Source organism: Passer domesticus, chromosome 5 (genome assembly GCF_036417665.1).
Source record: "Passer domesticus isolate bPasDom1 chromosome 5, bPasDom1.hap1, whole genome shotgun sequence".
In the NCBI taxonomy this organism is placed as follows: domain Eukaryota; kingdom Metazoa; phylum Chordata; class Aves; order Passeriformes; family Passeridae; genus Passer; species Passer domesticus.
The window spans coordinates 76,861,624-76,877,475 of NC_087478.1; the positions used below are offsets into that span (position 1 = coordinate 76,861,624).

Genomic DNA, 15,852 nt, shown 5'->3' on the forward strand with positions numbered 1-15,852 from the left:
GGCAATGCTGAGCAAAAACAAGTAGCCTGAACCTGAAGTCAATTTTAAAAAGGCATAGATTTTTAGCAGGGAGATAGTTTGTTATAGTAAGGGGAAAAACCACCAGGTGTAGAGATAACAAATTCTCCATCTCTATCTTCAAATCAAAAAATTATTTCACCTCTATTAACTTGTTTTAATAAGTTACTGGGTTTGACCCATTAGAAATTAATGAAATATAATGACATGAGCTAACAGGAAATAATTTAGTTGTTCCTTCTGGCTTCAGACCTGTGATGTATATACAGTATTTGTTGGAGAGTTTTCATTTTCATGCAGTTCCTTTAATTATAAGGACATGCTGTGTCAGCTAACTCTGCACAGCGAGGTTATACAAGGTAAAACAAAACCAAACAAAAAAAAAATCATCTCTCATGATCTTCCTATATCACAATCTGCAGTGATTCCCAAGTGAATTGATGCTGTGACTGTACTCAGGCAGACCAACAGTTCTCATAGGTGTTAGAATAAGTCTAAACAGTAATATAGTATATCCTTGTATGCAGTGGTTATATTTAAATTGCTTATGTAAATAGGATTATCACTTCAGAAACACATTTTACCACTGTGGATGGACTCTCTGGGCAGCTGATATTCTGGAATTGAAATGTTTCTATGTAGGCCAGGAATTCTTTGATAATCAGATAGTATTTTTGAGTCTAGCTGGGAGCAGCATGCCTGTGCACTTTGTTCTGGTAGATCTGTTCATACTCATGCAAAGGGATGTTGTTCAGCCTTCTCATTACAGCTCACAAATGCATTTAATTTGATGTTCTAGGATGTGTTTGTGCCTGCTCAGTTAAAATCCTAATAAAGGTGTCCTATTTGTCCCCATTCAAAGTGGTGTCATAGGTCATGACTATGTTATGGACAGTTTTCTTTCTAATTTTTCTGCAATATTTTGCTTTTCTATTTTCCAGTGGGGTGGAGTGACTGCCCTTCAAGCAAGCTCTAGAAATACAGCTTGAAAAACAGAGCCCTCAATAGGGTTGACTGTTCACTTAGACTGACTAAATTGCATATTTTAAGAATTGTGATGCTGTTGGACTGGGGACAAATGTGTAAATACAGATTATTTGGGTTTATTCAGAAAACCCAAAAGGGCTTTTAGCACAGAAGTGCTTCAATGTTAAAGCAAGACAATTATTAACTGCACAGGCATGAAGGGATTCATGCTTGAAATGGGTTTGACTTTAATAAAAAGCTCAGAATTTCCCTTGCTGAGGCATGTCTGGGATGTGCCAAATGTTCCTGTATTGATTCAGAGATCAAATTGCTTTTTTTTACTGTAAACATTTCTCTCAGTATGGTGTCACTTCTAAACCATCCAGTACAGCAGTTTTTCCTCCTCAGTCCTAGCTTGGGTGGACAAATGTCTACAGGGAATGCTGCTCATCTTTGTGGTCTGTCATGTTTCTGATAATATGGCTGTGATGTTTCTTTGGGATTTCTTGAAAAGCAAGGATGATGAGCACAGTCACTTAAAATATAAACCAAGTGTTATTATGTTTAAGAGAGGGGAAAGAAGAAATGATGCAAGACTAGATTGAAAACATGGATTTCCCAAATTATCAAATACAGATATTCATTATGATAAATATCTAAAACCTGCAAAGTCTTGTGAAAGTTCTCAGCTTAAAGTATAGAAAAAGCTTTTTCAGGAAGTGCAAGTGTGTGCTCCAGATATCAAGAGATGGTTCTGATGTGCAGAAAGCAATTTAGGTCAGCTCCTGGGGCAGGTTCTGCAGTCAGGAGGAGCACTGTCTGAAGTTCCTGTGAAAATGGGACCTCTTGCCAGCTGAAAAGGAAGGGCAACCATTTCTGTGTAACTTTATCTGGACAGTGAGGACTTGAGAGCTAAGGAAGGAGTCATGCAGTGAAAAGACACAATCATGAATGAGGCTTTCCACCCAGACAGCCAAGTGGTAGGAGAGCAGTGGGATCCTGATCCTGTCAGCCAAAGTCATGGCTGTGTGTGCAGCAAGAGGAGGTCACAAACCCCAACCCAGGCCATACCATACAAATTCTGGCAGTGTAATTGTATTGGTAAAATATCAGAATAAAACACACGAGACTCCATTCTCTTCAGAGTGGAAAAAGCCATTCTTTATTCATGTAACTTGTTTTTATACAGTTTTACAGAGCTTGTGTGTGACTCTAATTGGTTAGGAGCTGTCTTGCCAATTTATTAGTTAATAAAAGGTATTTTACTTGTCAATCAAATCTGTCTACTCTTAAATTGTTTACATATTTTCTTCATTGGTTCTCATGGGATAGATTTAATGTTTGTGCAGGTGCTACTGGTTTTCACCCAGGAATAGGTTGTTATATTAATGAACTGTTCACACCAGGATGGCTTTCACATAGAAACTTGCAAACTGCTGCCTTGACAAGGCTAGCCACTGATACAACAGAGCAGAGCTGATTTTATGAGGCCTTTCTTTTATCATTTTTCTACCTTACTGCACCAGTAAAATATGACCGTGGCAGCACAACCCCCTGTATCAGCACCACTTAACTGAGCAAGCAGCTCCTTCTGCTGATAGGTTGTTAATTATGGGGCTGCACCTCTCTTCCCTTACAGTGATGTTCAACTGCAGCATTGACAGGGATTTTTCTGGGATTGCTCCACTGGTAATGCCTTTTAGAGCCAAATCAAATCCTGAGGCACCAAAAAATCAAATAATGGGGAGCTGTCTTCAGAAACTGCTTATTCCTCTTAGAAACACGTTTGCCTTTGAGCCATTTCTATGAAGAATGTTGAGATGAAGTCATTGTTTGTGCTTCAGAGCATAGCTGAGGTCAGGAAAAGGAGCATGGAGCCACCAGGGTGGTGAAGTCTAGGGACAGTTGGGTATCTTTGGTGTGGAACTTGTAATTAGTGTTGAGAATTGCACAAGAAGAAAGAAGGGAAGGAGCAAGTGGCAGATAATTGAACCTTTGGGGAGCCTACAGAGAAGCAATGCTGGCATGGAGCTAAAAGTGATGTACAGAACAGAGAAACAGTTGTTAGATAACTAAAAGCAAAAACATAACAAGAAGCAGAGATGCTCAGAGTTGTATCTAGAGAGGGGTGAGCCACGAGGAACAGGAGATGTGCATTAAGTGCTGCACTTGTGTCAAAGGCTGCTTTTATCATGAGAGAGCATGGCCAAAATAGAAAACAAACAGCAGCTCAAACAAAGCCAAAAAATACTCCTGTTGGCTCCTCTGGCACAGAGTCAGTTCCTTTGAAGTGGGTGTTCAGGGTAGGCTGGGAGGGATGTGTCCTGAAGCCAGCAGCAATGTCCAATATTCAGGGATGCTCCATCAGGCAGGCAGCAGTGTCACCTCCACACAGCACGGGCCCTGTTCCTGTGTCACCAGGACAGCTCACCTGTGTCCCTGTGCCTGAAGGGCTGGCCCAGCCAGCACGAGCTGCCATGCTGCACACTGTGAGGAGGAGAGAGGTGCAGGTCTGGGCACACACTCCTGTGACTTGGGATGCCTGGGAATCTGAGACTGTGAGACTGCTAGCAGACTTGAGATAAAAACAGTTACATGAGGTGGTTTTGAACATCACTGCCAGAATCTTATTGCTGAATATCTGTTCTTTCTGCAATATTAAGTGGTACAAAATAAGGTGTTTTTAAGTATAGTGCAGAGCTGTTCAAGTTTATGACTTCACTTTTTATTGCACATTCAGATTAATTTTGTTCTTTAGCACTGTTCTGCTGTAACTGTGTTCTAACAGATAGTACCATGCCATAGTCATTTCCTTAAGCTTTTTCTCCCGAGACAAGAGCTTTCCCATATCACAGCACAATTCCATCATGAAGAAGTTTGTTTCTTTAGAAGTCAACAATGCTACTGTTTGCCTTTACTTTCTCTTTTCCCCTCCCTCCGTTTTAGTACAATGTTCACTAGAGAAAAATGTGATTAATATGCAACAAAGTGCAGTTGTTATTTTTGAAGCATAAGGTTGTTCATTTAAGAAATGCAGACAACTTTCTGCTAAGAATACATCATTCAGTTCTCATTCTTTAAATGGTAAACAAAGATAAATTTAGATCTGTATTTATTACACACTTTTCTTAGTATTTTCTGCCTTTTTTGGAACACATATAAAAATTTGGTTTATTTCTCTCATGCTGGATAAACCTCAAACTAACACAGCACCAAAAAACTCTAACAGCGTCGTGCCCTCATGAGAGTTCTGCCTTGTAATAATTAAACTGCACAGTTTCCCATTTTTAGTTGTGTTCATTCTGGTGGTGTCTGGCTATTGGCAGCTCTTTCTGTTTACATTGGAGGAATTATCCCCCATTATTCAAGCTCGGATGATGGATGTGCATCTGTGGCCTCAAATGGGGTAGGAAGGAGGAACACAAGCATTGCACCCTCCAAAGCTGCACCGTGGACCTTGTCCCAGGGAGGCTGGGGAGGTCCAAGGACAGAGCCACTCACCAGGCTCCCCCACCGTGGGTTTGTTCCCAGCTTGAGAAACATCTTTTCAGCTTTGCCATGGGGTGCAAACCCTCTGGCTGTGCTTTCCCTGAGCAAGAGAAACCTCTCCAGCACAGAGCTGAAGGGTCACAAAGGCTCTGAAACCTTTGTGAGACGTTCATTTAAAGGAGACCTCTCATCCCTTGGTCCATCCCAGCTGTGTGACAGGTGAGAGCAATGTTTCTTGGTGCTGCCTGGATGCTGGGAATGTGCTGTTCAGCGTTTGGTGCCTGGGACTATAGATGCTGCTCCAGCCAGTGCCAGCAGTCTGCCACAGCCAGCCTGTCCCTGCTGGGACTCACACCACTATTCTGTGTCCCTCAATGTAATGTTAAAGGCTTTTGGCACATTTTTAAAGCTAAAGAACAGCAAGCATCCTTTTGCACAGCCTCACGCTTAAGAAGGCTACTTCTAAATTGGGGTCTCAAGAAAAAAAAAAAGAGTATTATAATTTCATTAATTTTAAAAACCAACTTCAGCCTGAGAGTTTCTGTTCATGGTCCACACAGCACAGGAACTGCATCTGTGCAGGAGTGGAGCTGGGAAGGAAAACAGTTGCCAGCAATAACCCAACATCCACATCTCACCATTCCCTTTTTGGAAAGGGGTAGCTCTGGACTAGCTGCCCAGCTGGATACGTGATGTACATGCCAGATGCTATCTCCCGTTTTCCTTCACCGAGGAGGAATGCAGTTTACAGCATCCAAGCAGCTTGGTGATGTGAATGAAACCAACAGCATGGTAAAGACTCTGAGAAGTCACTTCGAAAGCGTGCTTGAGACTTATAACGAAGCAGGAATTTCAGCCGCGGAAGGTCCTGGTGTTTCCGTAAGCCTCTGACATCCTGTCGCTGAGGGCTCTGACCATGTAGCATCGCGACCGAAAGCAGCTTTGGAGGCTTCACCAGCCCTCCTCCTCCTCCTCACCGAGCACTGCACTTCCAACGACGTACACCTGTTGCACCAGGTGAACGACACGTTAAGAGGAATCAGCTGTGCATAGTAACAGCGTTAATCTGTTCACTCTCGTTCTACTTCCCTCCCAGATCCCATCCCGATCCTCACCGGCGGCGTGCACCACCGCTCCTGCCGGCGCGGCGAGCGGCCGTGAGGGGGGCACGGAGCCCCCTCGGCCGTGAGGGGGGCACGGAGCTCCCTGGGCCGTGAGGGGGGCACGGAGCTCCCTGAGCCGTGAGGGGGGCACGGAGCTCCCTCGGCCGTGAGGGGGGCACGGAGCTCCCTCGGCCGTGAGGGGGGCACGGAACTCCCTGGGCCGTGAGAGGGGCACGGAGCTCCCTCGGCCGTGAGGCGGCTCCCCGCGGCGCGGGCGGAGCGGCGCTGCCCGGGGCTGGCCCCGCGGGGCGGAGGCAGGTGCGGGGGGCGGTGGCAGAGCGGGCCGGAGCTGCCCTTGGGGCGGGCTCTGCGCGCACCTGGGCCCGCCCCGCGCCGCTGAGGGTGGGAGCGCCGGGGTCGTGCGGCCGGAGCCATGGCCCGGGGCGGCGGGGGCCCGGCGCCCTGAGCGGCGCCATGCGGGGCCGGCTGCTGGCGCGGCTGCGGCGCCGGAGGCAGCTGCGGCTGCTGCTGGCCCTGGGCGCGCTCGCCCTTGGCCTCTGGGCCGCCTACCTGGAGCTGGTGGCGGCGGCCGGCGGCGGGGCTGCCCCGGAGCGCAGTGAGTGATCCCGGGCGCGGGGCTGAAGGGAGGGAAGGAGGGAGGGAAGGAAGGAGCGGGGTCCCGTCCTTCGCAGCCCGGGCACCCCGCGATCCTCGGGAGCCCGTGCCGTGCCCCCTTTCCCGGCCGGCGGGCGAGCGCAGCCCGGGGGTCGGAGCGGGGCTTTGGCCGGGCGCTGGGGCTCCCCTTGCCTGCTTCTGGCCTGCCTTTGGGCTCTCGCCCCCTCTCTGTCGGGAGACCTTGCTAAATCTGACCGTGCTGGAACCACAGAGCCCGGAGGCACGGCTGTGAGCTGCCTGTCGTTCTCGGTGCGGAGCTGAGAGGCGGCGGAGATGCTTTGGACGCGGCTTTGGTGCGGAGCGCGGCCGGAGCTGCCCGCCCGCGGACGGGCTCGCTCGGTGCGGAGTTTGGGAGTGCACCGAGCTGCGCTCTGCTTGCTGAGGCAGAGGGAAACTCTGTCAGGGTCGTGCGGCTCTTTTGCGCTTCTCTTTTTCTGAGTTGCAGAAGAGTTCCGAATGGGTCACGGTTTTGTAAAAGCCTGCGATGTTGCTGCTGTTTATTAAAGCATGTCAGTGCTCGGTACTAATCTAATTTGAATGTGTGTTCAACTACATGTTAATGTTTAACTATTGATGCTTTCCAACATATTGATCCTTTTGTCATAAACCTCACAATTTCTACTCCCACTAGTCAGGCTTGGTTTCAGTCTTAAAGCTTTGGACTGTGGCTGTGCAAGGAGCACCACTCCCACAAAGTCCATTACAGGACTTCGGCGTGTCTGTTTGTTCTGTATTATGCATGATATTAAGGTTAAAAACACACATTTATTGTTCCAGGAGTGTAACAGGTCTAACTTCTTTGGCTAAGATAAATCCTCTAGTAAATAATCCTCTTTTTGTGCTTGCCGGAATGGGAAGGTGAATTGCCCTTTGCATTACATCTTTCATGCAATCTCACTATGCCTTTTACTGTACATTACTTTGGCTAAACCCCACCAAAAATGCTTAGAGAAGATTTGTGCAGGTGGGCAGAGGGCTTGTGTAGCAGCAAGGGAGAAAACAACTGAGAAGTATTTAAAATAGTGGTTATGAGGAGAGAGGGGCTGAGTCAGGTGTTGGGAGATGTACAGCTGATGGTCCTTTCACTGCCAGCAATGCAAAGGGAGAAGGAAGGGTTGGGAGAAATGGGCTGAGAGCATGGGGACAGCAGAGATGTGCAGGAGAAAACAACTTCCTTAGTGAATTGGGTTATTCCTCTTTGCTTTAAGACAGGGTTATTTTTACATCTCTGTTACAAAAGTCATTCTGTTTTCAGACTGAAACTGGAAACAGTGAGATGACTGCAGTTACTACCAACTAAAACAGAACATGAGCAAAATAATTGCATTATATTAAAGTTCAATTATATAAAATTCCAGGTTCTCTCAAATCCACCAGAGACATTGCTGCTCATTGCAAACAGAAGATATTTAAATGCTGCTGGAAAGGGTGGGAGGGTAAAATCCTCTGGCAGGCAGTTCCTCGTGGCTCAGCATCACAGGGGGCTGTGGTCACACTGGGCACTTGGTGTCGTGTTTTCTTGGCCTTGTAGGCAGAATCCTGGAACCTGCTAACAGGAGGAAGGTTAATCTGTGACCTTCCCCACCCTTCCTCTTGCCCTACTGCCTCTAAAAGCCTGTTTTGTTTTAAGGGAAATCAGAAATCTGAGCAGAAGACAAATGGTATTTGTTTTCTTTTGGCTGTTAAAACTAAGTAATGTTTTCTTCTTTGGGGAGAGGGACGGCTGAGTTTGTGACTCCATGTGGTGACTCTTTCCAGGATCCCAGGAAGCTGAGGGGGGGAGTGACTCTGAAGCAATTAATAATTTTTGCCTCGTTTCTGCCTTGTTTTCTGTTGCATGTCCCAGGTGGCAACCCTATTATAAGTCACTTCTGGGATTGACCAAGGGCTGCTACCCCAAGTTAGCTGATGCAACAGCCTTCCCAGTTATTAATGATAAAATACAAAAGCTCTTTATTGGGCAGTTGTTCTAGACAAAAGGCTAAAAGGCTCCTCCATTGGGGCCAGAAAGATGAAAAGCTGTTGGGCTTGAAAGATCTACAGGAGATCACTGTTTCCATCTCCTGTGCCTGTAATGGAGTTTTCTTCTTGCCTCCCTAAAAGACATTATATACAGCCTGTGTATGGAAAGCCAAGTTTGTTCTTCCTCTCTTTCCAGAGAAGTGAGTCTTGCAAAGCTGCAAGGACTCAGAAAATATTGCTCTTCCTATCAGCCCTTCATGAGATGGAGCACAAGCCCCTCTGGTGTCCCCACACCATCCCTGCTCTCAAGTCTGTGTTTTAGAGCAAGGTGGATCCTCCTGGGCTTTGTTCTCCTCTCCTCCTCTTACCCCCCAGGTCAGAGTGTGCTGGAGAGAGCAGATGTCAGATGCCCAGGGATGGATGTTTGAGTAAGTGATGCTTAAACATTGGGGCCTTGACTGTGCTCTCTTGAGGTGTTTGCAGCTCTGCTGTGCAGCAAAGTCAACCATATAAAATAGTTTGGATAAAATGGAATGAGGAGTTTAGGAGAATATCCTGTAATCATCAATATTCATTGGCATTCATGGTGCTTCATCACCGTGTGCTGGGAGAGTCTCTGGCATGAGGAGAAGTTTGCTGTAATGCTAAAGTCAGAGGTGGTGAGGGATCAGCCTGAGGTGCAAATCTCGTGCCTGGTGTACACCATGGCTTGGCATTTTCTGTGTGCCTAAGTTGATCTGGAAAGTTGAGCTTTCAGGGAGGTTGGGATTGGCTGGCACAGAGGATAGTAAGGGCTTTCCTTTGAGAGTGATGCTGAAATGAGTCGTTGCTCAGGTAAAGGAAAATAGCTTCTTTTTTTTCCTTGTGATGTGAGTGTATTAAACTGATACTCTTACATATTCTTTCCAGGGACCTTTGTTGGCAAGACTGTTTGCTCATGGGTAGGAGGGTGTTTGTGTTGTTGTGGGGTTTGCCTTCTGGTTCTATTTTTTTTTTTTAATTGAGCATGTTTGGCTGGTTTGCTGCTCAATAGGTGTTTATAGGAATCTTAAACATGTTTACAGCTGGGTGAAGAGAAACAGGCAGGTTGCTGTGAGCTAAGATGGGCACACTCTCCTCACGTGGAATGTAGCCTGTTGTCATTGAAAACAAGTTGTAACAGGCAGGACACTGCCTCCCTGCCAGGAAACCCAGAGAGCTGGAGACAGTCTATTTACTCTTGCTGCTGACAGGCACTAACCTCTCCGGAGTGGGCTCTCCACTAGGAATGTTTTCCTCATCTTTATGAGCTGCTACACAGCACACTTTGCTCCTGCTGGAGATGAGGAAACTTGATTATTTAAAGGGTGAATGAGGTGTTGGGGAGGGAGAAAACGCAGAGATCTGGAGAGCGAGTCCTGCATCCTGCCTTTACTGCTGTAATGCAGGGCAGGGAGAGGTCTTTGCTCAGGGAAAACCTTCGTCCCAAAACACTGCCACTTCCCAGAGCTGCTGCAGTTTGGATGGAAGAAGTGGTGGGTCTGACAACTCCTGCTCCCTCTGTTTTTCTCTTCTGTGCCCAGCAGTGCACAGAAAACAAACTTTCTCATCTTGCCCACCAGTTCAGAAGGGTATGACTGAGGGAGCAAGGCTGGTGTCAGTGGGCTGTGTTTGCAGGCAGGATGTGCAACAATCCCTCTTTGCTCTAAAACCTTGTGTCAGCATGATGAAAACAGCCCCATCCCTGAAGAAACTTGGAGGTGAGGTCATTCCCAGCCATTGCTGTGCAGAATCTGGTTTTTTTCAGCTGCAAAGACCATGTTATTTCAGGAGTCTGTAAATCATTTGCACTGATTTCTTTTATTACAGGTTGTGCTCAGTGTGTCACACTGGGGCAGGCACAGGGAAGGTGTTCAGGATCAGGTTAGAATCCTGGGAGGTGCAGCTTGTAGGAACAAGGAGTTGGGGGCCTCTTTCTTAACTTGCCCCTCCCAGCTGCTGTGACCTACCCCCGTTCCTCCACATTGGATTGTTGTGAGTAAATAACACTGGGGGTGTGTTATCTTCCTATCTTGGATTGTGGTAGTGGTTTGTGTCTCCTTTAGGTTTTCAGACTGCTGCTTTGCTAACTCAGGACATTCCCACCCTCTGAAGCAGAAAATAGGAGGGGTTCAGATGAAACCATGTAGAAATAAAGAAGTCCTTATGGCAAGACTTCCAACTCCCCAGTATGCACATCTTCAGTATCCCTTTGCTTTCCCAGAACATTGGCTTCTTATGCCTGCATCATGGGAACTGTAATCTTCAGGCATCCAGGCCACTAAAAAGCAGTGCAAGCTTCCCAAGCATTGATGTGAAAGCACAGGTGAATGTAAGAGGAGTGTCTGCCAGCAAGGTGAAGTTGGACATTGAATGTAATGTATCAAATTCCTCCTCTCTCCTCTGTGCACAGACACCCTGAGGAGCACACCTACACCTGCAGGTTCCTTCACATGCTCACCTCACGGGCTGGCTCCTGCAATCCCTCACACGCAAGCTGGCCTGCCTGGGCACGCACGGTATCGCTCTCTTGCACAGCTGCTTACCCCCAAGGTTCCTTAGTGCTCCTGGGGAGAAATGTGGTGTCTGAAGTGTGTATTTGCTCTCTGTGCAAGCTGTTAAGCCAGGTACCCCCTCAAAGCCCCCCTCCTGAAGGGAGTGTCTGTGCCATGAAGCCTGCCTGTGGTGTTTCTGTGCTTACAAGGACACTGGTGAGGCAGCACCATTCCCAAGGCACATTGTGGGCCTGTAGCTGTGGGGAGAGGGATGTGACCTGCAGGCAGGGCAGGGGTGCTGCCAGGGAGTCAGGGTGACCAGAGGGCCTGGGGGATCCTGCTCTGGTGTGTGTAAGGGGAGCAGCATCCCCAGGCCCATGGTCACAGCACAGACTGCTCTCACAGGCTCCAGGGGAGAACCCAGGCTTGCTTGGGTTGCTGCTGCTTGATGCAGCAGCTGGGGAAGCCCAGGTCTCAGGGAGCTGTGCCATGCTTCTCCCAGGCCAGTACATCCCTGTACTGCTGCTGGGGTAGGTGCTGCAGGTGGGTTGTGAACCTGGTGCTTTTACACCACTTGATTTAAAGTCAGGTGGGTGTTTGTTTTCTTGGAACTTGGCCTGCAGTTTGCCTGGCCTCAGCAGATCCCCAAATAATCTGCCAAGATTACGTACCACCTTTATAAATAAACTCTTGTGTCATGTCTTCATGTACTCATGTTAACTATGACAGATTTATGTAGTGGTGTGCCAGAGCAGCATGTATGCCTGCACACACCTTCCTGTCGTGAGCTGGGCTGGATTAGAATGGCTTGGATCTCACAGGGGTGCCCTGCTGTGCCTCTCCCCCACACCACGGGGGGAGGGTGAGGAATGATGGCAGAGGAATGATGCTGTCTTCTGGAGATGTTTCTGTGTGCTGCAGTAACAGAGAGGCTCTGCCTTCTCTCACCTGCAAGTCCAGGCAGATGTGAGGGAGGATGGACATCATCTTCCATCTGTGGTTTGAAATTACTGACATCTGCAGGATGGAGAAAGGCAGGATGCTCTCCTGAGGACAGACACTGCCTTGTGGGCTCTGGCAGTTGGGAATGGAGTATTATGGGGTTCTTCCTCCTAGCCTCAGAATTTACACGTTTTGTTGAGTTTCCCTTTCCTATTTGTTCTTGCTCTGCACTGATGTTGTCTCTTACAGTCACTTCCCAATTCCACTGCTTTTTTTTTAGACTTGCAGTAATAGCTGAGAAAGACTTTCCAGAAAAGGAAATAAGCTGGCTGATTTACATACGGTGTGAGATTTCAGAAAGAGCCATGTGCCTTGGGTGGAAACAGTTGTGAATCTGGGCCTTGGATACTCACCCTTTTCACGATGTTAGAAATTCACAGCCTGTGTGTGTCATGAGCCGAGCCAGAGTACACTGGGATCTTGACCAGAGCTGCTCTGTATTTGTTTTCCTGAGAAGGCTTTCCCATGCCAAAGTGCAAAGGCCTTTGATGTTCCCGATCTGGAGAGAGTTCCTGATGCTTTGATGGTCTGGGATTGTGCTGCCATTAAGTTCTCCTATGACATCACAGGAAAATAATTGGTGTTGCCATAATAAATAATTTACATCAACCACACAGAATAATAATATTCAAACAGTCTTTAAGATGTTGACTCATTTTAGACAATCCAAAGATTTTGGGTGGACTTGAGTCCCCTTGAAGCATCAGTGCCCCATAAAAGATCAATAATTCTGATTTTATAATTTCCTACAGCTTAGTTATTTCAACATTTTCTATTTCCCATTTGAGTTGTCCTGGGTTTTTTTTGAGGGGGGAAAGAGGTCAATGTGGGGTTTTTTCCCCAACTTCTAAAAGAAGGGGATTAAGCTGTCACAGATTACTTTACAGTGTAGATCTGATACCCTTATGTGGCAAAATTGTCACGTCTGGGGCTATTTTTCCTTTTCCGTGTCAGTTTTCCATCAGAGATACAATGATGATACTTATCAGATGATACTTTGCATCATCCATGGGACTTTCCTTTCTTACTCCAGTGACCTCGATGTAAATTTCTGACAGTTCAAATGTTCTTTGTTTGTTTTTATCAGCTGGAAATTGACAGCCAGTGCTAGTCAGTAACGTAAAAACACTGAATACAGATCAGAGGCTTGACTATAGTAGGCATGTGTTATCTTTTTGACTTTCTTTTCCTCATGTGTTCTGAGTTGTGAGCATTAGGCACTAGTAGCCTCACATGGCAGCCTGTGTTTCACTGAAATATGTAAATTCACACTCACTGAACAGTAGTTCATTGTCACATGCTGCTGTATTCCATTCACCAGAAAAAAATATTTTATCTGTGTCATCGCCTGTGGTGGCCACAGAATTGCCTAGTAGAGCTCTCCTGGAGTGGGGATAATCTGCATTTGTGATAAGTTTTGTGGGGTTTTTTCCTGCCATTCTAAATAAATCTTTTTGCCTTCCTTGAAGAGGCTATTTATTTATTTCCATGTCATTAGTGTGGGCTTGATCCATATATTTGGTATTGGCAACTGTGACAGCTTTCTCAGAGCTGCCACTCATTCGAGCCTGGTTAAGATGTCTGCAGCCCTTCTTGTAAATACTTCACTTCCTAAATTAGTTTTATTTATATTTCGTAATTCAATTTTCTGTAAAATTGCAGTAGTCATGTCTGGGTGCTATTAACCCCATCTGAGCTGCAGAACAAAATTTATAATGGGCTGAGAATATCCTGTCCAGACCACCCTGTACTAACAGCCTCCATTACCTGCTGCAGCAGCTCACTCTGCAGTAGCTGCCACACCATGTTTTGTTGTAAGCAGGCCAGTTTGGGAGTGTTTTGTTTGTTTTCCATCAAAAATGAAAGATAAACAATCTGCCAAAACCATATTTTTCCATCAAACCTGACTGAACTATAATTTCCAGAGGCGTAGCTTGGTAATAATTGTCTGCTTTACATAAGGAGTAAATAGCAATTGCAAAATGAGGCTTCTCCCTTGTCTTGAAAACATCAATGAATGCTTGGGTCAGAGTAAATTCTGTTATGCCTCTCAGTACTCTCCCAATTGGAGGGAGTAGTTAGTTGCATCTACTTGGAAATTCAAAGTAACATCCAAGCCAAGGGGTTAAGAACAAAGGCATTATTAAGTTCTTTCCCAGCTCGTGTGCTGCTTCTTTTTCTTGTTGGGGGAACAACAACAACAATAAAAGGGCAGTGAGAAGGTTTGTTTTTAAATCTAGAGTAGGGCAAGGGTGAGCCTTGAGCCTCTGTGGGACTCATGCTGAACACTTGCAGGGAACTGATCAGTGGAGGGTCACAAAGGACCACATTCCCCCTCCCTGTTCCCCAGAATATTGTAGGCACCATCTCATCCAGGGAATCCCAGCAGCCATGGGCTGAGGAGGAGGCTGGAGCCTAAAGGACCTGAGGGGAGGTGGAGGGCAGCCCAGGAGGCAGCAGAATGGTGTGATCCCCAGGAAAGGGGCCCTTCACCCCCTCAGCCTCTTCCTTCTCTCACAGTGGATCATCTTCCGTGCCACAGGTATCCCAGCTTCCCAAACAGCCATCCTTGGCCTCATGCTGTGAGCCACCTCGCTGCCTTCTGTTCTGGGCCCTATAACCACAGGGACAGTGGCTGCTGACCCACAACTTCCTCAGGTTCCAAGGGTGTTCAGAACAGAGATGTCCCACAGCAGCAAGGCAAGCCTGCTTTTTTTGTGGGAAGGCAGATAGGGACACAAAGGAAAGATGAGAGATGCCATCAGGCAGGTGGTAGCAATGTAAATATCTGCATGGATCCAAATTCATATGGGTTCTAGAAAGATTTTCAGTGCTAAACACAGCCTGAATGGTGATTTGTGGAAAAAGGTTTTTGGTTTGTCTCCATGTGCTGGCTTGTAAGCATGTGAGCACCTCAAACCCCAGAAGTGATTTGGTGTGGACCATCATTCTCCTCTCCCCTTTCAGGCAGGGGCAAAATCCTCTTTATACAGGTGTTTAATAAAACCCTCTTTATATGGGTGTTTAATTAATCAGGACCAAAGCAGTCCTGGGTTTGTGGGATGAGGAGCATAGCAGAGCTTGTTTCATCACCTTTTTTTGCCCATGTGCCTTGGCTGCTCTGTCTCTGTCACCAATTCCCAGGGCCATTCCTGATCCTGCTCTTTTTTAGCTGCTTCCTCAGTCAGGAAGAACTCTGTAAGTTGCATGAGTTGAAGGACAGTTGTACTGCTCCGTGTTTTGCTATGTTGGGAGCTTATTTATACTTGGAAAGATGTATTCTAATTCTGTCTCAGCTGTTTTGGTTACTCTTTCTTCAGGGAATTGCACACACTTTGTGGCACCAGGGTTTGACAGAATTTAACCTTGGTAATGGGTGTTTTCCTTTTCCATGGAATTACTGGCTGTAGCTGACGATCTGTGTTTACTTGTTCATGTTGCTCACCTGCTCCAGTAGTGGAGCTACGATTGTCAGCATTAAGCCTGCATTTAATTTGCTTTTTCTGCCAGTGCCTTTCATCCATGGGCAGTTTCTCTGTTGCTGGCATGGTGCTGCTCACCTGCACCTAATAAACGCCTCCACCTTTCTTGTTCTTTTCCCCTCTCTCTGAGCCCTCCTCTTCATCCCTCCTGCTGCTCTGAAGTGCTGATGTTGCTAGCACAGCTGTGCACTTGTGATTCCTCCCAACATTCCGCCCTTCCTTGCAGGTCTTTGAAGGCTTTTCCAGGCACATCTCACTGACTGGCACCTCTTGCTGCAGTGGGGAGGAGAGTCCTTGGTGGGGCAGGAGAAGGTGCACTCCCTCTTTGAACTCCTGCTGTACCCTGCCTCAGCCTGGCTAGTATTATTTCAGTTTGTCTGAACTGTCTGATCGCTGTCTGCATTCCATCAGCCCCAGCCATGTGGCCGATTTCCTTTGCTTTGCAAATTGTAATTGCTTTGCCAATTAACTCTGGGTCTTCCAGTACTCTTTCTTGAGTGCTTTTTCCCAAAACTCCATGCTTCCCAAAAGGCATGACTAGTTGGGGTTTTTTCACTGTCATTTTTGTTTAAATTTTTTTTGTTTGTTTTTGGGTGTTTTTTGTTGGGTTTTTTTTGGTTTTGTTTTGTTTTTTAAATCTTT

General features: G+C 46.8%; 1 protein-coding gene and 1 long non-coding RNA gene across 2 annotated transcripts in view; one reads left to right on the forward strand and one right to left on the reverse strand.

The window, feature by feature from the left end:
• Positions 1–5,993: 5,993 nt before the first annotated feature.
• B4GALNT3 (beta-1,4-N-acetyl-galactosaminyltransferase 3) overlaps positions 5,994–15,852 on the forward strand; it is a 64,915-nt gene continuing 55,056 nt past the window's right edge. Inside the window, exon 1 of the mRNA XM_064421205.1 lies at positions 5,994–6,192. Within this exon, the coding sequence (XP_064277275.1) occupies positions 6,051–6,192 (142 nt within the window). The 5' untranslated portion in view covers positions 5,994–6,050. The remainder of the gene's footprint in view (positions 6,193–15,852) is intronic.
• Positions 10,693–12,253, reverse strand: LOC135301402 (uncharacterized). The gene is made up of 3 exons (XR_010363168.1): positions 12,082–12,253; positions 11,675–11,743; positions 10,693–10,798 (listed from the first exon to the last, which is right to left on the reverse strand). It is a non-coding gene; the product is annotated as an uncharacterized LOC135301402 (long non-coding RNA).